This window comes from Peromyscus maniculatus, chromosome 2 (assembly GCF_049852395.1).
Source record: "Peromyscus maniculatus bairdii isolate BWxNUB_F1_BW_parent chromosome 2, HU_Pman_BW_mat_3.1, whole genome shotgun sequence".
Lineage (NCBI taxonomy): Eukaryota > Metazoa > Chordata > Mammalia > Rodentia > Cricetidae > Peromyscus > Peromyscus maniculatus.
In genome coordinates this window covers 135,868,255-135,892,929 of record NC_134853.1, presented here as the reverse complement: position 1 = coordinate 135,892,929, position 24,675 = coordinate 135,868,255, and the positions used below count along the sequence as shown (strand labels likewise).

The 24,675-nt window shown below is 43.0% G+C and overlaps 1 protein-coding gene across 1 annotated transcript in view; it reads right to left on the bottom strand.

Annotated features, from left to right (window-relative positions):
- The window catches only part of Zswim5 (zinc finger SWIM-type containing 5), a 115,145-nt gene extending 94,324 nt beyond the window's left edge, over window positions 1-20,821 (bottom strand). Inside the window, exon 1 of the mRNA XM_076564859.1 lies at window positions 20,107-20,821. Within this exon, the coding sequence (XP_076420974.1) occupies window positions 20,107-20,713 (607 nt within the window). The 5' untranslated portion in view covers window positions 20,714-20,821. The remainder of the gene's footprint in view (window positions 1-20,106) is intronic.
- Window positions 20,822-24,675: the final 3,854 nt, after the last annotated feature.

Below are 24,675 nucleotides of genomic sequence, written 5' to 3'. Positions count from 1 at the left end.
GGTTACAGGTGCTTGTGAGCCATCTAACATAAGTGCTGGGAACTAAACTTGGGTCCTCTGAAAACTAGCAAGTGTTCTTGACTGCTGATCTGTCTCTCCAGCCCCCAATAACAGTTGTTTTGGATTTTAAGAAATCATTTCCCAGGGCAGTGATACGGCTCAGTGGATAAACCGTTTGTCTCACAAGCCCAACGATCTGAGTTTGATCCATATAAAGGTGGAATGCAAGAACCGATGTCCTCTGACCTCCACATATCTGCCATGGTACACACTCACTCCCACACAAACATCACACACACAATAATAAAAGTTTTAAAAATCAATTTTCAATTCAATGCAAGCAAAACTGCCCCTTAAATTCAATGCATTCTATGGCACAAACATAATATGTGCCCATTCAAAGCTGATATACAAATTTTCACAGCAGTATTGTTCACAGTAAATGAAAGAAAAAAACAAAACACAGGTCCAGCCTGGTGGGACAGGCCTGTAATCTCAGGTACTCTGGAGGCTGAGGCAGGAAGATCAACAGATTTAAAGCCGGCCTTGGAAACTTACAAACACCGAGCCTCAAAATGCAAAGTAGAAAGAAGACTAGCAATACTATATCTGATCTTTTTTTTTCCCTTGCAAGCTTTATTTTACTTCAGTGCCACACTTACTGCTAGCTGCTGTCATCAATCCCCATTTCTTACTTTTTTTAAAAATAGTATTTTTATTTTATAATTAACTTAATTTCACATATCAGCCACAGATTCCCCCCCGCCCCGTCCTCCCTTCTCCCACCCCTCACCCCAATCCACCCCCCATTCCCACCTCCTCCAAGGCAAGGTCTCCCCTGGGGAGTCAGCCCAGCCTGGCAGACTCAGCTAGGCAGGTCCAGTCCCCTCCTCCCTACACCAAGGCTGAGCAAAGTGTCCCAGCATAAGTCCCAGGCTCCAAAAAGCCAGCCCATGCACCAAGGACAGGTCCTGGCTCCACTGCTTGGGGGCCTCCAAACAGATCAAGCTAATCAACTGTCTCACTTATCCAGAGGGCCCCGTCCAGTTCCATGGGGTTCACAGTTCATGCGCTTCCACTAGTTTGGCTATTTGTCCCTGTGCTTCCTCCAACCATGGTCTAAACATCTCTCGCTCATACAATCCCTCCTTCCTCGACGATTGGACTCCCGGAGCTCCACCTGGGGCCTGGCCGTGGATCTCTGCATCTGCTTCCATGAGACCCTGGATGAGAGTTCTATCATGACAGCCAGGGTGTTCAGCCAAAAAAAAAAAAAAAAAAACGACAGCCTACAGAATGGGAAAAGATCTTCACCAACCCCACATCTGACAGAGGGCTGATATCCAGAATATACAAAGAACTCAAGAAATTAGACATCAAAATACCCAACAGTCCAATTAAAAAATGGGCTATAGAGCTAAACAGAATTCTCATAAGTTCAAATGGCTGAAAGACATTTAAGGAATTGTTCAACATCCTTAATCATCAGGGAAATGCAAATCAAAATGACTCTGAGATACCATCTTACACCCGTCAGAATGGCTAAGATGAAAAACACTGAAGACAGCTTATGCTGGAGAGGATGTGGAACAAGGGGAACTATATCTGATCTTTAATGCCAATAGAACAGACCCGCTTGTAAGGGCATTGAATGTTCCACCTTTACAAAAGCTAGTGTTTATAGAAAATTCATGAGACTCAGCAACACAACACCATCAGGAAGTAGGTGACCCTCAGCATCTCGGTTGTCATTGAGACACCTCTGAGTACCCCCTGACAAAAATGAGCAATGAGGCCTGTGAGAAAGAATGTGATAAGGAGGCCCAGATGCCTTAGTGAAGACATCCATTCTCACCCCTCAGGTAAACTACCCGGCCCTGCAGAGATTCTGTTCAATAATTCAGAATTTCCACTACCAGTTTTAGGATAGCAGCTGCAGTAACTTACCCATTAATCTAACTCTTAACTTTCCCAAGAAAACAGACTAAACAGAATCCTGGAGAAGCTATGTCCACATGGGGTCAATTTCCCATATGAAGGAAGTTCAGGAGACACAGGGAATGTATTACCCAGATCCTTCTTTCAGTATCAAGACGCCCATTCCTTTAACTACCAGGTTAGACTGGAGGGGGAGGGCTAGGAGACTGGGGGGGGGAGGGCTAGGAGACTGAGGGGGGAGGGCTAGGAGACTGGGGGGGAGGGCTAGGAGACTGAGGGGGGAGGGCTAGGAGACTGGGGGGGCTAGGAGACTGAGGGTGGGAAGGGCTAGGAGACTGAGGGGGGAGGGGGCTAGGAGACTGAGGGGGGAGGGCTAGGAGACTGGGGGGAGGGGGCTAGGAGACTGAGGGGGGAGGGCTAGGAGACTGGGGGGGAGGGGGCTAGGAGACTGGGGGGGAGGGGGCTAGGAGACTGGGGGGAGGGCTAGGAGACTGGGGGGAGGGCTAGGAGACTGGGGGTGGGAAGGGCTAGGAGACTGAGGGGGGGCTAGGAGACTGAGGGGGAGGGGGCTAGGAGACTGGGGGGGAGGGCTAGGAGACTGAGTGGGGAGGGCTAGGAGACTGGGGGGGAGGGGGCTAGGAGACTGAGGGGGGAGGGCTAGGAGACTGGGGGGAGGGCTAGGAGACTGGGGGGAGGGGGCTAGGAGACTGGGGGGAGGGGGCTAGGAGACTGAGGGGGGAGGGCTAGGAGACTGGGGGGAGGGCTAGGAGACTGGGGGGAGGGGGCTAGGAGGCTGGGGGGAGGGGGCTAGGAGACTGGGGGTGGGAAGGGCTAGGAGACTGAGGGTGGGAGGGGCTAGGAGACTGAGGTGGGAGGGCTAGGAGACTGGGGGGGAGGGCTAGGAGACTGGGGGGGAGGGCTAGGAGACTGGGGGTGGGAAGGGCTAGGAGACTGAGGGGGGGGGCTAGGAGACTAGGGGGGAGGGCTAGGAGAGTCTGCTGGGAGCTCACAGCTGTGTCCTTCTCCATACGCTACCCTCAACCAAGGTATTCCAGGGTGAGCTCTCTGAAAGTAGATGACAGAACCAACATAAAACTGCTATCACCTGGGAAGGCAAGGCAGCAGAATGAGGGCTATGAAGAGGAACAAGCCAGCTGAAACACACGCCTGGCCAAAGATCAGCCAGCCAGGCAAGTCTCTCTGGCTCACTTCTACTGACCTTTGCTGGCTCACTTTGCTCAGCCACCCGCAAACTTATCCCAGATGGAACTCAGTCAGACTCGCTGGCAAGTGCACCCTTACCTGCGGAGCCATCCCAACAGCCCCTTTTCACTCTTTCCAGAGCCCAGCCTCATCATTTAATCCAACTTAGCCCACAAATTCCAAATCTAGCTGGGAACAATCTAGAGTACAAATTTATCCTTCCGATTTCTTAACCACTTTCCAAGTGAGTATGCTAAGTGCTGTGGAGCAGTGATTCCCAAGCACTTAAGCACAAGCACCACACCAATCTTAGTTACGGAGACTTTAAGAGAGTGGAGCTCCAGGATGGGGACTTTACCAAGTTCAAGTGGCTCTGGAAAGCTGCCAGGTCTGGGAGTCACTATTAGACAAGTTATACAAATGAACGAATTAATGCTCCCAATTTATTTCAACAAAAACCTGTTTAAACTCCATTATTAGGGAGGGGAGATATAGAGTTTGCTTTCTATTGCTGTGATAAACACCATGACCAAAAGGTTTATTTCATCTTACAGCCCATCATAAAGGGAAGGCAGGTCAGGAGCTCAAGGCAGAACAGAGGCCATGGAGGAATGCTGCCTAATGGCTTGCTCTCTAGGCTCATGGTCAGCTGTCTTTTTTGTTTGTTTGTTTGTTTGTTTGTTTGTTTGTTTGTTTTTCAAGACAGGATTTCTCTGTGTAACAGCCCTGGCTGACCTGGAACACGCTCTGTAGACCAAGCTGCCCTTGAATGCAGAGGTCCACCTGCCCCTGCAGGGATTAAAGGTGTGCGCCACCGCCTGCTCAGAGGTGCCTAGGCTCCAGTGGGCTGGGTTCCTCCACACCAGTCCTTAATGAAGGAAAGGCCACCACAGGCCTGCCTACAGGCCAATCTGATGAAGGCATTTTGTCAATGAGGGTCCCTCTTCCCGGATGACCCTAGCAAGAAGCCCCAGCACGCAAAAAAGAAAACAATAAAGTACATTATGAAGCCTATGAGGGATGCTACTGAACACACTGTAGGATGTAACCCTTGCCCTGGGAGAGTTTGCAGACAAAAAGGAAGGACAATATTTATAACAAACAATTATGACACCAGCTAAAGATAGAAAGTGTTTGTTTATCATCTCGCTGAAATGTGCACCCTGGGAGATAAACACAAAACATCTTTTTTGTTCACTGCTATATCTCCAGGGGATAAACTAAATCCTAGCACATTGTATTCGATAAATAATTGCTAAATAACACAAAAAGCTAAAAATAATTTTAATTTCAACTAAATAAATAAGGAAATAGCATTTTTGAGAACAGAAACAATTTTAAGAGGCAAGGACAGGCAAGCTTCTTTTTGCAGTAGATGGTGGTTAACACAGAGACCCACACTGGTCAGTGTGCAGAGAGACTGACTGGAATGCTCAGTCCTAAAGGAGACACCGATACCACAGGGATCACTACAGAAGAAAGGGCAGCTCACTACAGTGAAGCAGTGTTTTCTGGACACAACAGGCCCGTTGCACAAATGAATTCACAACTGGGGTGACTACGAGATGCACAAGACCAAGCCAGACAAAATCCCAGTATGGGTGTGAGAGTTGGTCAAGAAATTCCACCCCTAGCTGAAAAGCTGTTGGCAAGTGATGGTTGCTGAGAGAAGGAGAGTCAGTTTTCTTCAGGGATGTGGCCGATAGGCTATCCATATTCCAGCAGCCAGCCCTACATCCATGCACATACCGGCAGCCCTAAATGGACTCATTAGGCTTTTAAATAGAACACATGAAATTGGGAGGGAATGTGGGAATGAGGGAAGAGGCAGAGGGAGAGAAAAAGGGGGAGAATGGATCAAAGCATATTATATATACATATAAAATTCTTTTTTTTTAAGAAGCAAGGCAAAGCCAGGCAGTGGTGGCAAACACCATTAATCCCAGCACTCGGGAGGTAGAAGCAGGCAGATCTCTGAGTCGGGGGCCAACCTGGTCTACAGAGTGAGTTCCAGGACAGCCAGGACTGTTACACAGAGAAACCCTGTCTGGAAAACAGAGAGAGAGAGAGAGAGAGAGAGAGAGAGAGAGAGAGAGAGAGAGAGAGAGAGAGAGAGAGAGAGAGAGAGAGAGAGCGAGCAAAGAGAGTTACATTGATGGTACTCCTACAACAGCTAAGAAATGCTGAGCTGCTTATATATGTGAACTCATTTAACATGATACTGTATTCCTAATTTATAGACAAGAAAACTGAATCAGCCTAAGAACTTGACCAAAATTTCACAGCTAAAAAGTGATAGGATTAGGACCTAAACACAAGTCTCTAAATACAGTGATTAGGAATTCAGACCTCATTCCCAGTTAAACAGAATGTCTTTGAAGGTTTTTCTCTGAGGAGAGGTGGATACTTGCATTTCTGGTAACACCTTTATAGCAGTATAATTCATGTCATAAGATTCACCAATTTAAAGCAGGTAGTTCAGTGGTATTTGATAAATTTGTGGATTTGTACAGCTATTGCCAGTATCTAATTTTACGAACTAGAAGAAACACTTTTATGATACAGAAAAATAAACATTATATTCATTAGTCATCCATTAGTAATCATTGTTAATCCAGTCTCTGAAAATCACTAATCTACTTTCTTACACAACCTAGGTCCATGTTGTGGGAGAATTGTTTGTACAGCCATTCCTCTGTGCCACTAAAGCCACCTTGCATCAAAGGATGGAGTTCACAATTGGCTGACCAGAATTAGCCATAGAGTTCTTGGAGGACTGAGGAGGTTTGCTAGAGAGGACAGTTAGAGAGAAGAAACGATTTCCAGGGGATTTTCAGGGTTGGTGGTTGGGGAAACGTGGAGAGTGGGTCAGCCAATCGACTCAGCGATGTGCTTGGATTTATCAGGTCTTTATCTCAATTTCTGACTCCCACATTTTTATTTAGATATTCGTTACTGGTCCACCTACCCTATGGTGGGCTGGGCCCTCCCACATCAATCACTAATCAAGAAAATGCCTCCACAGACTTTCCTGTAAGTCAGTCTGATGGAGATAATTTCTCAAATGAGGGTCCTTTTTCCCAGATGACTCTGGCTTATAATAAGATGGCAAAAGAGCCAGCACAGCAATAATGCTGTTCTACACATGGCTATATAATCACCTGATCAAGTCCCTGCTTTCTGGGTTATAGACCCAGAACTAGAACTGCTGGGTCACAGAACAACTCTGTTTTAGTTTGGGTGGAAACATCACACCATTTTCCAGAGCAACTATACTACTTTAAACTTCCAAAGATTTCTAATTCCTCCATATCCTTGCTTGTATTTGGGAATAGAGTTTAATAATAAATAAAACCCCAGGAGCTAGAGAAATAGCTCAGTTTCTCTAGGGAGACCTTGGCTAGCATGTACAATGCCCTGCATTCAATCTCCAGCACCATCAAAAAGAAAAAGAAAAAAAAAAAGGAAGAGGCAGTCAGATAGACAAACACACACAGAAGAGAGAAAGCTGAGAGGATAATTATATCTGTCCTGATGGGTGTGAGTTGGTATCTCATCATGAACTTAACTGCCATTTCCTCAATGATTAGTGATGTGAATTTTCTCATATTTATTAGTTATTTTTACATTTTCTTTGGGAAATGGTTTCAACCCTTTTTCCCATGAGCTGAGTTCCGGTATCCTTTATATTCTGGATATTAACCCCTCATTAGATGTGTTGGTTTTGAATACAGCCGTGTGACAAACATTTTCCTGGGGAAGCATCTACTCACCTGTGGGGGCCCACAGAAGTTTCCTAGTGAGAGCTGAGCTTGCCTTACACACCAGGCCTGCATTAGGGGATGGCTTGACCACGTGCGTGGTTAACAGGTGGTTGGGATGGTCTGCACTTGGCTGTGCTGGGGGGAGGTCTTTTGCCCCACCCCTTGGCATTCCTTTAAAACCCCTTTATAAGAGACAGAAGGGTCCAGTGGGTTTTGATCCAGGTCCTCCTGAGCTATCCTGTGTTTCTATCTGTCTCTCTCTCTCCTCTATATTTCTATCTAAATATTTCTAACTTCCTCCTCAAGAGTATCCTGGGGGAAAAAGTGGGAGCTGGTCTCCCGCACTTACCCCAGATAGTGAATCCACGACAGACCAAAGTACAGATACCACCCAAGTCCAACTTGGTGAACTATGAGTTTTATTGGGGTTACTTACAGGAATATAAGCAAGAGCTTACAGGAGCAGAAATGACTCACAGACAGCTGCATCACCAAAGCCCACCCCAGCATGGATGACAGCTCACAAAAGCTGGGAACTGGGAGCACACTACAAACCCTGCAGGTGGCTCAGGAGGTTGGAGAGTGTCCTTTCCAAGTGCCTCAGTTGATCTAAACCTCTTCCAGGCAACTCAGCTGGTTTCTGCTCCTTCCAGACAGTTGGTCTGGTCTCAAGAGTTTTTGCAGCTTGGCTTGATCGAATTTTCTTTGCAGCTCAGCATCTCCTTAATCTGAGAAGGACTCTCAGCTTTTTTTTTCCCCTTAATCTGGCAAGGTGGGGCCTAGTGAATCTGGTCAGTTTCAGGGACTTCCTGAAGTGATTTTGAGTTGTTTACCTTCCTTCTTAAAGAGCTTCCCTACAGGATGGCATGTTTCAATCTCTGAAGAACTATTACACAACAAATACCTATTGAGCAAATATTTCAAAAGGAAGGAGTAACAGACTATATAAAAATTCGACAGAAGTCATAAAGAAATGAGGGCTGGAAAAAAACGATGCTGTATTTGCCCATCATGAGGTTACTGGTAACCTTTAAGAGATCAGTTTTAATTTAGAGAATGAGAGCACCTGGCATACCATAAAAGCTTCTGAGATGGGGTGAAGGGAAAGGAACAAATAAGAATGTGCAACAATGTATGTAAGGGCTACCATAGTATTAATGAGTACTCCACAGTTCCTATGCTGGGCTTCGTCCTAACAGCTTCACTATTAATGAATTCAATAATCAAAACAATCTGTGAAATACCATCAGTTTTAAAACATTTTAGTGTGTGTGTGTGTGTGTGTGTGTGAACATATGAATGAATATCACATGTATGCAGGTATCTATGGAGGCCTAAAGAGGGTGTCTGATTCTCTGGCTCTGGATTTATAGGTGGTTTTGAGCTACTGGATACAGGTGCTGGGAACTGAACTCCATCCAACAAGTGCTCTTAAATACTGAACCAATTCTCCAACCCCTAGATAGTATTATGTTATCCATTTACAGCAGAGAAACAAACATAATAATGAGCCAGAATTACACACACACATCAGAGTATCTTACAAACACATGGGATAGGAAAGACTTTGTGATTTGAGCAAAAGATCTGGAGGACTGGGATGATGGCTCAGTCAATAAAGTGTTTTCCATGCCATCTTCAAGATCTGAGTTCAATCCCCAGAACCCACATAAAAAAGCCAAGTATATGGCCTGCAAACCTGTAGCCAGTGCTGAGGAGAAGACAGACAGATCCCTGGAGCTTACTAGGTGGCTAGCTTTGCTGAATAGGCTCTATTTTAAACAGAACATTAGTTCTTTATTTTGGGGGACATAATATAGAAGAGGTTTTTTATACTAGTAACAGTGATGATGTTGGTTTATCAGGTGTTATTAGATTTAAGCAAAATAAAAACAGGCAGACTATGAGTAAATTCATTAATACTGCAGGCTTTATTCAATAAAACAATTAATAGAGGAAAATGTATTGCCAAAGTTTTCAAAATAAACAAAGCATTGCTTACTGAGTATAAATAGTGAATGGATGTACAAAAGGCTATGTTACTTACCTGACCTATCATGTATTTGTACCTAAAAGCAGTAATAATCTTTAAAAGAAAAAATTTAAAAACTGCATGATGATAATAAAACTATATAAAAAAGAAATCTGTAATGTTTATTTTTGGAAAAATGACTCATATCTGATAATAGTTCTGTCATCTTTCTTGTCAATATTGTCACTTTGGATCACCTAGCTATAAACTAGGATACTAGCAGGCCATATGGAATGTCATACAAAAGGAATTCCATAAAAGGTTAATCAAGCTTGTGACAGTAAACAAATTTCTTAATCTTTATTGCAACATGAGCTGTAATTTTAAATTTTCTTTTCTTATAATTTTTATTTTATGTTCATTGGTGTTTGCCTGCATGTATGTCTGTGTGAGGGTGTCAGAAAGTCTTTGCAGCTCAGCATCTCCTTAATCTGAGAAGGACTCTCAGGAACTGGAGTTCCTGAGAACTGGAGTTACAGACAGTTGTGAGCTGTCATGTGGGTACTGGGAACTGAACCTGGGTCCTCTGGAAGAGCAGCCAGTGCTCTTAATGGCTGAGCCATCTCTCCAGTCCCTTAAAATTTCTTATAGTTGGAATTATATTAAAATAGTTGAATTATATTAAAACAGATAAAATATATTCAACGGTTTTCATTTTGCAGAGTAATTACTTCCTACTTAGTCTCCTTAATTATATCTACGTTAATATAACATTGCATTAAATACTATTTTACAAGCCAGGTGGTGGCGGTGCACGACCTTAATCCCAGCACTTAGAGGAGGCAGAGCCAGGCAGATCTCTGTGAGTTCAAGGCCAGTCTGGTCTACAGAGTTCATTCCAGGAAGAGCACCAAAACTACACAGAGAAACCCTGTCTCCAAAAACAAAAAATAAAAAAACCCAAACAAACAAAAAACCCCAAAACTCATGTGATTTTATTGTGAAACCAAGATTAGAACCCATAACTTTTTTCTTTTTTCCCACTGACCTACACCTCAAATTCTGACATCCTTCACTTTTAACCATGTGGCTTGCAGAATAAAAGCAGCTGCATGAGAAACAAGTTCAAGGTTGTTTCCTTCAAGGATTAACTAGTCCTTCTGGGTCTGAGCAACCAAACAACCAAAACCTGGTTCCATCCAAATGTTATGGATATATTTTCCACCCAACAAATTCTGGATTTCAACAAGCAATCCCCTTTCTGAATATTGACCGGGATGAAAAGGTAGGCATGGTCAGATCTTCTCTTCCAACGGGAACCCAACATATCATTGTTAATTGTTCTCTACATAACTGTACAAATAGCATCCAGCTCCTTCCTGTTTCTCAACTATTTGTCAACCAGAGCTTCTTCTTTTTTGAGACAAGGTCTCGATGGGAGATGGTGGCACACGCCTTTAATCCCAGCGCTTGGGAGACAGAGCAAGGTGGATCCCTGTGAGTTTGAGGCCAGCCTGTTCTACAGAGCGAGACCCAGGACAGGCAACAAACTATATAGAGAAACCCTGTCTTGAACTTCCCCCCACAAAAAAGAAAGAAGTTGTTTCCCAAAGTGACTATATTATTTTATAGTCCCCCAGCAGCACAGCAGTGTTTCTGTCCCTTTAGTCTCTTTGTTTTTGGAACTGGGTCTCACTATGTGGCCCTGGCTGTCCTGGAACTTCTTACGTAGACCAGAAATCCATCTGCTTCTGCCTCCTGAATGCTAATATTAAAGGTCTGTACCACCATGCCCATTGGTATTTCAGTCTTTTTATTTTTAGCTAATGTAGTATATGTGTAGAGGAGATATTTCCTAGGATTTCAATTCCCATTTTTCTAAGAACTAATGATAATAAGTGTTCAGATAACTGTCTTTGAAGCAAGAAAACATTAGGGTACTCCATCTCTGCTTAAACAGCCCCAGGACCACACTTACCTAACCCTTATAAGGAGGGAGGAAAAAAAACAAACAAAAAACACAAAGAATAAAAAAAAAGTTTCAGAGACTCTTAGAGTCAAGTACCCATTCAACTTATAACTTGCCTAAATAAAAATGGTAACAATATAATCCTTAGGACCTTAGGGTTTGGTATTTTCAACCTTGGTTTGGACTCTAAAGGAAGATACAAAGTTTATTAGAAACAATTCTATCAAAAGCTGGTAAACAATTATTTATTGATTCTTACATAAACAAGTAACTGTATTAACTCAATATATAACCAAGAACTAGTTAATAACCAGCTTTGCCACTTTTAAAATACACATTTTAAAAATTAGAAATATCCAAAGATTAAGTCATAAAATGTCAGCATATCTTCCAGACTCCAGTCACATATAAGTTAATTAAGAAATATATCCATATTACAAAATATAAAAAATGGCACATGACTGTTCTTTCCTTCGATAAACATTTGTTATAGTATATATAGTGAGCCTGGTATAGTGGCTCATACCTATAATCTTAAGACCTCAAGAGGTTGAACCAGAAGGATTACAATGAAGTCTAAGCCAGCTTGGGCTACAAAATGAGAAGTCACCTTAAAATAAGTACATAAATTAAAAAGTATTTCTGTTGCAGAATATTTGTTTATGTAAAGATGTGCTGCATTTGTTTAACTATGTAAAGATGTGTTGCATTTGTCTATGTTGTGGAATATTTGTTTAACTATGTAAAGATGTGCTGCATTTGTTTATGTGAAGATGTGTGGCTGTATTACCTTGACTGCCTAAGGCACCTGATTGGTCTAATAAAAAGCTGAATGACCAACAGTGAGGGAGGAGGTATAGGTGGAACTTCCAGGCAGAGAGAGTAAGTAGGAGGAGGAATTTAGGCTTGAAGAAGAAAGAAAATGAGACAACAGGAAGACATTAGGGGCCAGACAGACACAGAGGAAGCAGGAAAGTAGGACATACAGAATGAAAGAAAAGTAAAAAGCCCCAAGGCAAAATGTAGATGAATAGAAACAGGTTAAATTAAGTTAAAACAGCTAGTGGGACAAGCCTAAGCTGAGGCCGAGCATTAATAATTAATAAAAAAGTCTCCATGTCTCTATTTGGAAAGCTGGTTTATGGCCCAAAGAAAAATCACAACTATATATTTCCTGAACACCATTTAGGATAAATTACATTAATCTCAATAAGAGAGAGAAAGTTATACTGAAAACCAAAACCAGTGGACAATATCACATGAAAAGTATCATAGAATAATTTTGCATATGATCACAAACACTGTCTTAGTTTGGTTTCTGTTGCTGTGATAAAGACCATGACCAAAGTAACTCAGGGAAGCGAAGGTTGTTACAGTTGTAGGCCATCATGAAAGGAAGTTAGGACAGGAACTCAAGACAGGAACTGAAGCAGAGACCAAGGAATGCTGCTTTCTGGCTTTCTCGCCATGACTTGCTCAGGCTGCTTTTTTAGACAACCCAGCAACACCTGTCCAGGGGTGGCAGTGTCCACAGTGGGCTGGACCCTCCCAAATCAATCATTAATCAAAATATCCCACAGACTTGCCTACAGGACAATCTGATGGAGGCATTTTCTCAATTGAGGTTTCCTCTCCCCAGATGATGCTGGCTTGTGTCAAGTTGACAAAAAATAAAATAAAATAAATCTAACCAGGACAAATGCTAAATGTTAATATCAAAATGACTATAGTTCTTTACCATATCAACTCAAGGACAGGTTAAAAATGGTCAAGAAGTAGGCTGGGTGGTGGTGGCCCATGCCTTTAATCCCAGCACTTGGGAGGCAAAGACAGGCGGGGATCTCTGTGAGTTCAAAGGCCAGCCTGATCTATAAAGTGAATACAAGAACAGCCAGGGCTGTTGCACAAAGAAACCTTGTCTGGGGGGGGGGGGAGGATGGCCAAGAAGTACACTGCCTTTATAAGAAAGAAATGAGTTCATAAATAAATTACAAAGTAGAAAACTCACATAAAAGTAACCCAGAGCCGGGTATCTTGGTGTACACCTAGCACTTGGGTGGCTGAGCTAGCAAGATCACAAGCAAGTTCAAGGACTTTCAGCTAAGCCTGGCCTATATGATTATTTAAAAAAAAAAAAAGCCAGAAAGAATTATCATTTCCTTAAAAATGCTTGGGTTTGAACCACTGTCCTCACACATGTCTGCCAAGCCTTCTACCCCTAAGCCAAATCCATAACAGTGAAAATTTTCTCTTTTTTGTATGAACCACTGACCTTTTCGTATATAGTCCCATATTTTAAAAACCTAACCAAAGCAGAATACCATCAGTTAATTGATTTTTCATAGCCATGTGGTTTTCTTTCTTTTTTATTTTTTGGGGATGAAGGTTATTGTTTTGAGATAATTTCTCATGTAGCTAGGCTAGCCTCAAACTCAACATGTAGCTAAGGATGACTTTGAACTCCTGATCCTCCTGCCTCAAACTCTAGAACAGTGGTTCTCAACCTTCCTAATGCTGCAACCCTTTAATACAGTTCCTCATGTGGGGTGACTCCCAACCATAAAATCATTTTTGCTGCTACTTGGTAACGGTAATCTTGCTACTGTTTTGAATCATGATATAAATATGTATTTTCTAGTGGTCTTAGGCAACCCCCTTGAAAAGGTCATGTGACAACTCCAACGGGGTCACGCCCCACAGATTGAGAACCACTATTTTAGAGTGCTCACTTACAGGTATGTGCCACCATGTCCAGCTTCATAAACAATGTTGAAGTAGGATAAATTACTTGATTCACATATGCATAAATCAATTTCCAGCCTTTTTCACTATAAACTTTAAACTAGGCTAATTTAAACTCACATTTCAGTAATAATTATTGTTTAAATTGTGGATGTACTTTAATATATTAAAGAAAGTCTGTATGTTTCAAGTATGTAAAATACAAAGAAAAGTGCTCCTAGCATTCTGTGTGTAAAACTGTATTGTGAAATACATATGTACAATAAAAACATTTAAAAACTGTGGCACTGGGGATCAAATCTAGGGAAGCACTCAGGCACTCAGTCACAGCACCTGCCCTCAAAATTCTTAGAGGTTAACTTCTAAAATGAAATCTACTCTCTTTAGTTTGCCCACGATCTTTAAAATCTAAAACTCTACTCTTTTTTTTTTTTTTGGTTTTTTGGTTTTTTGGTTTTTCGAGACAGGGTTTCTCTGTGTAGCTTTGCGCCTGTCCTGGAACTCGCTTTGTAGACCAGGCTGGCCTCCAACTCACAGAGATCCTCCTGCCTCTGCCTCCCAAGTGCTGGGGTTAAAGGCATGCACCACCACCGCCCGGCCTACATCTCTACTCTTGAGATGGTCATCTTTATAAGAATTCACATAATTTTTTACATTTAGAAAAAAATGAAAAATCACCACTTCACATATGATGCTGTAATACTCATTCACTTCTTATGTTGGCAAGTTTGGAGTTTTCCCCATCACTTTCTATATGATATGCTCACACTAAAAATTCAAGCTTATCTCTCTTCTCCTTTCAGGATTTTTGTTCTGGATGTGGGCATGTTATTTTTTGTTTGCTTGCTTGTTTGATTGGTTGCTTGCTTGGTTGGTTGACTGTCTGACTGGTTGATTAGTTGGTACTTTTGAGAAAGAAGTCTTGTTAATTTTACATTGTGCTTTCAGAAACTCCTGGGCTCAGGCTCTTCTCCTAGCTCAGCCTGTTGAGGAGCTGGGCCTACAGGTGCACCGGCAGCAGGCCATTCTTAGCATTCATTCATCCCACCGACACTTACTGAGCACTAACATGCGCGTACAGGAGTTGGGAAGACAGGAAGATGGCTCAGTCAATAAAGTGCTTGTCTTTCAAGCACAAGTTTCTGCACCCACATAAAAAGCCAGGCATGGTGGTGCACTTGCAATCAGCGATGAACAAATTCCAGGGTCTTGCTGGCTGGTCAGGTCAACCTAGCCTAAGCCCTGAGCCCCAGTTTGTAGTAAAAGAGCTTGTCTCAAAGTGCAAAGTGGGGGCTAGAGAGAAGTTAAGAGTGCATACTGCTCTTGCATAAGTCCCAGCACCTACATCAGGTAGCTCACAATCATCTGTAACCCAATGAATCCAGCACCTCTGGCTCCAAGGGCACCAACACTCACATGCACATATAGACATGTGCACAGACACATATGCATATAATTAAACATATTGTTTTAAAGAGAGGAGAGGTGAAAGGCTCTTGAAAGTATTGGAATGATACCTGATCCTGACCTCTGGCTTCCACATAAACATGCACACATACCTGCACACAAACAGAAGCACACAAAAAAAATTAAAACTTCATGTATACAATAAGGGAGGAAGGAGAGAACTCACTATGAAATACATACATACATACATACATACATACATACACACACACACACAAAAGAAAAAAGATTTAAAACTTGATAAATTTCTTCACTAAAGAAATGATACCAGACCAGGCAGCAGTGGCACATGCCTTTAATCCCAGCACTCGGGAGGCAGAGCCAGAAGGATCTCTGTGAGTTCGAGGCCAACCTGGTCTACAGAGCAAGATCCAGGACAGGCACCAAAACTACAATGAGAAATCCTGTCTCAAAAAACCAAAAGAAAGAAAGAAAAAAAGAAAAGAAAAGAAAAAGAAAAAGAAATGTTACCAGACCATGGAGATGGCTCAGTCGAGAAAGGCAGTTAGCACTATGGCCAGTGACTTGACTTTGATACCCAGGACCAAAGTGAAGTGAGAGAACATATTCCCAAATTGTCCTCTGAGCTCTGCACACATCATTTCATAAATGTACGCACACACAAACAAATAAATATAACAGGGTTGTTTTAATGAGCTGTATGTGGGGCACATCTTTGATCCCAGTACTTGCTAGGACAGAGACAGGCAGATCTCTGTGAGTTCAAAGCCAGCCTGGTCTACAAAAATAGCAAATTCCAGGGCAGCCAGGCATACATAGTAAGACTCTGTCTCAAACAACAAGAAAATTTAATGTCACCAAATATCCCTTCAAGGTATACAGCTGCCGTTTGTGATATCCTACATATAAATTAAGCCGTTTCCATTATGAAATTTTGTTGTTTCCCATTCTATTTGAATTTACAGAGGATACTATAAAGCTTTCTAGTAGGTTTAAATATCTTTTGTGTCCCCAAATATTGTATATAGAAATTAATTTCATATAAAATTCATTAACTGCGGCTACAGGTATAAGTCAGTAGCAGAGTGTTTGCCTGGCCTGGGCTCCATATCACAAAACAAATAAAAACAGTAACAACAAAAGGAACAATTATACTTGTTATAATTCACAGGAAATTTCATAGATATGTTTATTGATGATACACAACTATACATAATTATAGACTTACTACCTAATGTTCAAATTGTGGATAATTTCTTGAAATTGACCTTTTCTACTACAACCGTTAGCTTTGTAGTTATACCTATCCCACACAAGGTAGTATTGGCATCCATATAAAACACAAATAAAACATTTTTAAAATCTGAATTATATTGCCTTCATAACAGTGAGGGATCAGATTGCAAATTTATTAACACAGCTTCAAACTTAGAGAAATACACGTAAAGACTAAGGGGGGGGGGTGAGTTCGAGACAGGGTTTCTCTGTGTAGTTTTGGTGCCTGTCCTGGATCTCTCTCTCTGTAGACCAGACTTGCCTTGATCTCACAGAGATCCGCCTGGCTCTTCCTCCCAAGTGCTGGGATTAAAGGTGTGCGCCACCGCTGCCTGGCTAAGTTTTCCCTTTTTAAAAAAGGAACAATATTTCCGAATGGTATTACTATGTAAATAAATGTATCTTTAAACACAATAAACCTACATTTCTCCCTTTTGTTGACATCAAGGTAGGAAGTTTGAGTTCTAATTCAAAATGTGATGTTTTCTGCAGAGTACCCAAGCACACTGACCTCTACTGATGACTCAATGTGGAAAGTAATCAGAAGTTACAGAATTATGCTTATATGTGGAAAGTACTTTGAAGTTACAGAATTTAACCTACATAGTCTTTATAAAAGTTTTGATTGCTTTTATTTTCTGTAAAAACTTTTGTGTGTTGTGCTTTTATTTGTTTGTGAAAGGGTCTTACTATGTAACCAAGCTGGCCTCAAACTCATGATTCTCATCTCCACCCAAGTATACTCTGTTGTGAAAAATTCAAACAAACAAAAACACATTATAAGGGGCTGGATATATGGCTCCTCAGTTAAGAATGCTTGATGACTGCTCTTATAGAGATCCTGAGTTCAGATCCCAGCACCTACATGGGGTGCTGTAATTGTAATTCCAGCTCCAGCGGATCTGACCTGCCCTCTCTATACTCTGAAGGTACTGGCACTCACATGCACCCACACACACACACATACTAAAGCAATTACAAATTAAAAACATCCTTTTAAATTTTCCATTATTAATCTTTTAAAGGATATTAAAATTTGGTGGCTCGAGTATGTAATCTTAGCACTAAGGGTACTGAGGCAGAGTGATTGCCTTGAGTTTGAGGCCAGCCTAATCTACAGAGTAAGAACTTGACTCAAAAAACCAAAAATTTAAGGCTGGAGAGATGACTTAGCAGTTAAGAGTACTTGCTGCTCTAGCAGAGGATCTGGGTTAGGTTCCCAGCACCCACATGGCAGCTCACAACTGCCTGTAACTCCAGTTCCAGGGATTCCAACACCCCCTTCTGGCATCCATGGGCATCAGGCACACATACAGGCCCTCACATGTATAAATAAAATAAGTCTTTAAAACAAAATCAAAAGAGTAAAATGATGTTATTATAAAACTATCCAGAATTCTCTTCCTTTCTACCTTTAACAACCCCCCAGTTTCAAGACCATAATATGCCTTGGAAACACTAAGGAAATACAGAGAATTCTTAGTGGGATGTAAGAATTAAATTGAGTTTGGAGTGAGGTTATAAACTAAAGAACATGATTTACTATGAGACTATATGTAAATAACTCACTGATCTCTTTGCAATGCTTTTAGAAAACTGATCATCTAGATTAAGCCACACAAAACATTAAGAGGGGTGGGTTTCTAGTTTTATATATTACAAGGTGATTAATGTCAAAATGCTTTAAATAATGAAGAAATGAGATATCTTCTTCCATACTTTCTAGTACAAATTAAGGTCAGAGAAATAAATAACACAAAGCACCTTGTTCTCCAATAAAGTATATTTCATTATCTAGGAAAGCCAAATAAATCAGACAATGTTTGTTTGTGTCCTTCTCAGGGTCCCTGAAATGACCATGTACAAGTCCATTACCCCATAAGTACCATATATGTGGTTTAAGAGGAATATGTGATTTAAACATGATCTGGATCATCCTCTAAATCCGATTTCACTTGGAACTTGACATTCTAATCACTGTAAAAATAGGTACCTCTTGGGACTAGAGTTACAGCTGAGTGGTAGAGTGTTTGCCTAGCACCAGAGACCCTGAGTTCAATTCCCAGCACAGGGAGGTGGGGGCGGGGGAAATAAAACTCTTCTCCTTTATTTGTTCCCTTCAAGTTTGAAATTCTTTCAAATCCATTTCTATCCCTAAGACAACTACTTAAACTGACTCATCAATTTAAAATGTTTTAAATAAGAACCTTTAAAAGTTAACTGTCCTAAACTCTCAGAAAGATTAAAGTTAGAGATTAATAAAATGAGCCATATTCATTTTCATGTTTTCAACATTTCAATATTAAAGCTGTATACCATAATCACCTATTTATCCAACTCATTCTTTCTAAAATATACACAAAGCACTGACATCTTTCAAATGAGCACAACTTCTCAATCCAGTATCCCTATATTCTGGTACATAATACATATGCATTTTATACTTATTTAAGAATTATGGTATATTTTTTAAAAATTTATTCATTCTCAATTTATTCATTCTCAACAGAATTTATTCACTCTCAATAACTGGAAGCAGACTGTTCTATATAAAAACACTGTGGTGTACTAGTTTTCAAAGGGAAATAATTCCAAATACGTTGGGTTTACCTGGGGAGAAGAGAACTAGATGTTTGGGTTTGTATATGTATGTGTGCCTGAGCCTGTGAAATGTCCTCCTTTCAACTCCTTTAGAAAAATCAGTATTGCCTTTGGTAAAAATAAGCATATACTGTACAATGAAATACACAAAGATATGTACTTCAAGAATGCTATAATAATCCAAATAGGCCCAAAAAAGTGTTTTAGTATTCTGTATAACAAATCAATGTTAAACAATGTCGTTTTTTTCTTTCTCCCTGATCATTCCACAAATCAGGCACACTTTAGTTAAATACTTAATAAGATTAACAAACTAACTGGAAGCTCAAGAGAAAGAGTAGATGAAACAGAACCAGTTTCCATTTTTGTACAAACAAAAAGATAAAACAAAAGCGAATACGAAGACGTGTTAAATGAAAAGCATTTGAAACATCCAACGTGACTGGCTTTTGATTTACCCCAGTCTGACAAGGAAGGCAGACCCCGCCCCCACTCCAGATTGTGTGGCTTTTTTTTTTTTTCTTTCCCATGGATGGGGGTGTAGAGAAGAGAAGCTGTCACATTTCCATCTTCGGTTATTGTTAATCTGCAGCCTAGATTCCCAAGCATCACTGGCCCAGGGGGGAAAATATTAAAACGGACAATTAAAATTGTCTAAAATGCACAGTATTCTGTTGCTTTTTCCGATGTGAAAGTTAATTACACCCGGATTCAATCTGCTATAACTACAGATTGGCTGTGACAGCCTGTCCCTCAAATACTCCCTCTAAGACCTATTGCTCCAGATTCGCTAACAATCCCTTCTCCTCCAAACTTAAATCAGTCAAACGCGTTTCGAAAATTGTTGCATCCAAAAGGGTACCCATCTCCCCATCCTTATGCCTTTAGTATGGGGAATAAGATATGGAGGGGGGGGGGGAGGGAGAGAGAGAGAGAGAGAGAGAGAGAGAGAGAGAGAGAGAGAGAGAGAGAGAGAGAGAGACACCGAGAGACCCCTATTCGCTCTTCAAACAAAAAGAAATGGGGCAGCCGGTGAGGGGAAAGAACAGAAGTGGACCTCAAGGAAACGTTAGGAAAAGTTTTTTATCTGACTTTTTTTTATCCTTCGGCGGGGGTACAGGAGTTGGGCAGAAAGCCGGGGTTTCGATCCAGGGCTTGGGAGGCACCTGCAGAAGAGGCAGGGGACGGAGAGGGGCCGGCCGGGCAGCACCTACCGACTTGCAGCACGTTCTCCACGGAGCCGCTGTCCAGCAGACGGATGCCCCGGCGGAACGGCAGCCCCTCGCCGCCGCCGCCGCCGCCGGCGCTCGCCACGCCGGTCCCAGTGCCCAGCCCCGGGGATGCGCCTGGCCCGGCGGCCCCGGGGGCGGAGCCGGCCGGAGTGGCGACCCCCGGGGGTGGCGGCGGCCCCTCCTCGACCGGCGAAGACCCCGCCGCGCCGGCCGCCGCGCCGGCGCCCGGGCCGCCCCGGTACTGGAAGCTGGAGTACATGCAGATCTCCCGCTCATTCCGCGGGAAGGACCAGTAGACGATGCGGCGCTGCACCGGCTCCGGGATCCGCTCGAAGCGCTCCTCCACACGCTCGTACGCCCACTTTTCCGCCACCGTCTTGGCGGCGCAGTCCAGCAAGGACTCGGGCTGCAGGTGGGGGCGGGCCCCGGGGGCCAGGCAGCCGCCGCCGCCGACCCCCGCCCCTCCGCCCGCTGCCCCGGGAGTCCCGCGGGGGTGGTGAGCTTGCGGGCTGGGCCAGGAGCACAGGCGCTTGGCCGGAGAGATCGGCGGCGGCGAAAGCAGCTCCTCTCGCTCACCTCCTTCCGCCATTGCTGGGGACCGACTGACTGACTGAGGCGGAGGCTGCTGCTGCTGCTCGGGCTGCGGCGGAGACCCCGGCCACGGCCACGCGCCCCGCGCAAGCGCCCAGCGGCGGCGCTGTGGGGAGGGGGCGGGGCGAACGAGCCCACGAGCTCGCCGGCCCGAGTGGGAAGCCGGGGCCGGTCCCGTGCTCGCGCCGCCGGGGCCGCCGCTGGTTGGCCTGAGGACCAGCGCCAGGCGACGCGCGCCGTCCGCCCGGGCCGCCGCGGGAGCGAGGAGACGCGGGCGCGAGCACGGGCTGCCTCCGCGCGCTCCGGGCGCAGCCAGCCCGGAACACCAGCCGAGCGCTCGCTCGCACGGGGCCCGCGGGGCCGCCGAGGACGGGGAGCGCCCGGCACCTGGTGCCTCCAGCCCACCTGCCGCCCGGCCGGAGAGGAAAGGGCCGCGTGGCCAAGCGGAAAGACCCGGGCGCCAGCCGTCGCCGGGAAGGAATAGGCTTTGCGGGGCCATGGGGAGAGCCACCAACTCCAGATCAGGCTCCTGCGGCAGGCAGAATTGACAGGCGGCTCGCGCGGAGCTGAACAAGGAGCACCAACCAAGCAGAAAGATGCTGGGAAGGAGGACACCGTGGTGGGATGGGAGGGTGGGATCAGAAAGTTCGAGGGGTGGAAACTCTTCTCACGCCACCAATGTAGGATAGCGTCGGCGCCCCTCGGCCAACTCAGAAACTGGCTAAGTCCACCAGCCGGTCCGAACAATGGGGCGCCAGGACCTCACCGCCGAGGCAGCAGCACCCTCCTGGGGTTCTTTGAGGGGTTTAGCACTATGGAGAGAAAGAACACGACTTTTTGTGTAGTTTTTGATAGAATTCTCTGATCCTTGCCCCTGATTTAAATTAGGATTTTCATGTTTTTCTTGTCTGCCTTCTGTTCCCCTGAATTACTCACCTAAAAATTAATGCGTTTTTTTTTGTTGTTTAATGTCTAACTGCCCAGCTAGGAGTAGACTTGATGACAGTGAAGGTCATGTTCATTTTCTTCACTGTGGTGTCTTCTCGCCCAGGTGCATTAGTGGGTGTTCAAGAATAACAACTTCAACTGTAACTTCTCCAGAAACAACAGAGTTGTGACTGTCTTCTACTCAAACGGTAGAATTTGCTGACAAACTAATCACTACTACAACTTTTAAAAAGTTCCGAGAACTGTATTAGAAGACATCCATAGCCGAGTTTGGCTGGAGAGTGAAGTATAAAGAAAGAATAAGCGAAGAAGGCCTAGAACAGAAGTAAAGAACACACAGGCTATGACTTAGACGTGAATCGCTCTTGCTAGTTGTGTGGTGCTAATAACAATGCAATCGATTTGTAAAAGAGACTGGTGACAAGGTCTGCAGATAACTTGTAAGAATTAAAAATGAGGTCAGTTGCTTCTTCCATAAGTGAGGAGTTGACATTATTTCTGCAAGTATACTTGGATTACTGTGAAGTATTAATCTCTACTTAAATGCCTCTCCTTGAATCTCGTACCACAGTCATAGGCTTTCATAACACCCATTCTTTTCAGAATTGTGTGTGTGTGTGTGTGTGTGTGTGTGTGTGTGTGTGTGTGTATTCCTTTAGTGTCTATCTTGACTCCACTATTAGATTTGTAAGGACAAAAAACATTTCTATTTTTTTTTGCTTTGTTTTGTTTTTGTTTTTTGAGACAGGGTTTCTCTGTGTAGCTTCTAATGCTTAAAAATGGAAGCTGTGGGGCTAGAGAGGTGACTCAGTGGTTAACAGAACAGTGACTGCTCTTCCAGAGATCCCGGGGTTCAATTCCCAGCATCCACATGGCAGCTAACAACTGTCTGTAATTCCAAGATCTGACACTCTTAACACAGACATACATGCAGGCAAAGCACCAATGCAAATAAAAATAAATGTTTTTTAAAAATGGAAGCTACTTGAAGAATATTTTATTTTTTAAAAGCAAAAAATGATGATAGACAATAGAGAAAAAGAATATTTCATTCTGAATCAACCATTATGTTAATTTGATTCAATCAGTTGTTAATAAGCATAATTAATAGATAGTGGGATAGGAAGAAATGTTACTTAAACATGTAAGGATTCTGTCCTTAATTACGTCACCAGCCTGCGACAGCATCCCAGCCTAAAAAGTGGGCGGGCCCTCTGTGCATCCCCCCCCTTCTCTTTCCACTCTCTCTCCTTCTGTCTGTCCTTCTGCCCCCTCTCTCTTTCTTCCCCATCTCTCCCAATAAAGCTCTAAAAAGGTAACCATGGCTTGTGATTCTTCAGACCAGCATTCTCCTCTGCCAGCATGGCCACCACCACAAGCAGTGCCATAGCGTAACCAACAAAACATAGTAACAGTAAAGTTTGATTTAAGTAGATTTTTTAAAATTATTTTTGAGGACATGGCAAAATACAAAGAATAACATATCTACACTCATACAGGCCCATCACTCAGAATTAATCATTACTATTTACTATATCTAAAGTCTATTTCGACCATCTCTGTATAACTTCTTCAGAATCAACTGTAATTTGAATTTAGAGTCTATTTCCAAATTGCATGTGTGTAACAGTTTTGTGTGTTTTTGTTTAAGTGGTTTCACTCTGTACTCTCCTACTGGGGCCTATTTCTTCCTATGCATAACAAAAATTCCCAGGCATTCCCAGGTACCATAAAACAGTCTATTATAAAAATATATCATATTTTGAGGCTAGGGAGATCAGGTTGGTCAAGTATTGGTGAAATTATTAAGGCCACTCCATGTAGTTAAAAGGGAGGTTTATTTTGTGGGGTAACTCACAAGTGAAGGGATAGGTAACAGGGTCTGGGAAAGGTGTAGCGCAGTCCGGCGTTGTTCTCTGGAGAACTCTGCTCGGTCTACCTCCAGCATCCAGGGTCCAGGAACCAAGAGAGCCCCTGCATCCAGATCTCGGGTCTTCAGGGTCCTCTCTTGGCCCCGCCTTGTAGGCGTGACAGTTACTGAAGCCTCATTGGGGGTTGGAACTTCCAGGTCAAAGCTGGAATGGCTACCCACTACATCTCCCCCTTTTGTCTAAATAAGAAGGTTCTAACCTAATACAAGACTATATACACAGGAATGGTTATCAAATATTGTCCAGGAGTAATGAGGGATAATGACCTAGATTAAGATGGAACTACAATCAATGCGAACAATATCAAGCAAGAAACACATACTAAAATCCAGAGAAATCTAGAATGTGGGTAAATGGCATGTTACAAAGATCATTCCAAAAGGTGTCCTACCCTAAAAAACCTGAATCTAATACTAAATATGTTCTATCTAAGATATTATATATATACTAAGTTGTAACTATAACTGCTAGTCTTCAATCTCATCAAAGACCTGAGAAGGAATATAATGGTACCTGAGAAATGGAAGATGGATGCAAGCAACTTTTGGGAATCTTGTAAGAGTAGACAGAGACAGCTGGCAGCCTCAACAGTCACCTAATATTTGGTGCATTCAAATTGGCTACAGGCCTTGAGTAAGAAAGCTCAGATAGTTAAATCTCAGTTAGACTAACTGTAGATTTCACAGCAAGTCTCAGAGAAATGGGTAAGATTGTCTGAAATTTTGGCAAGAAGTCTAGTATGATGATGATTACCATGGCATCATTCTGGATTGGGTAGAGTTGTTGTTGTTGGGGCCCCATCTTCCTTCTGGAGACTTTGAAGATTGCTATTGGAAAAACTTATTTTTTATCAAAATGGAAAGGTTGGATTTAAAGATGACATGACATGTAAGAAAGGATTCTGAGAAATGAAGAGTAAGCATGGAGAGAATTAGAATCTTGAAGACAAAGGTCCCTTTTTATTGGTTTCCTTCTGTCCCACACCAGAGGGCTCTTCTGATACGGGACTGAAGAATTTCTCAACCTTTTCTTTCAGCAATATGCTTGGGTTTAGAGAAGGAGTGAGCCAATTCCATCTCCA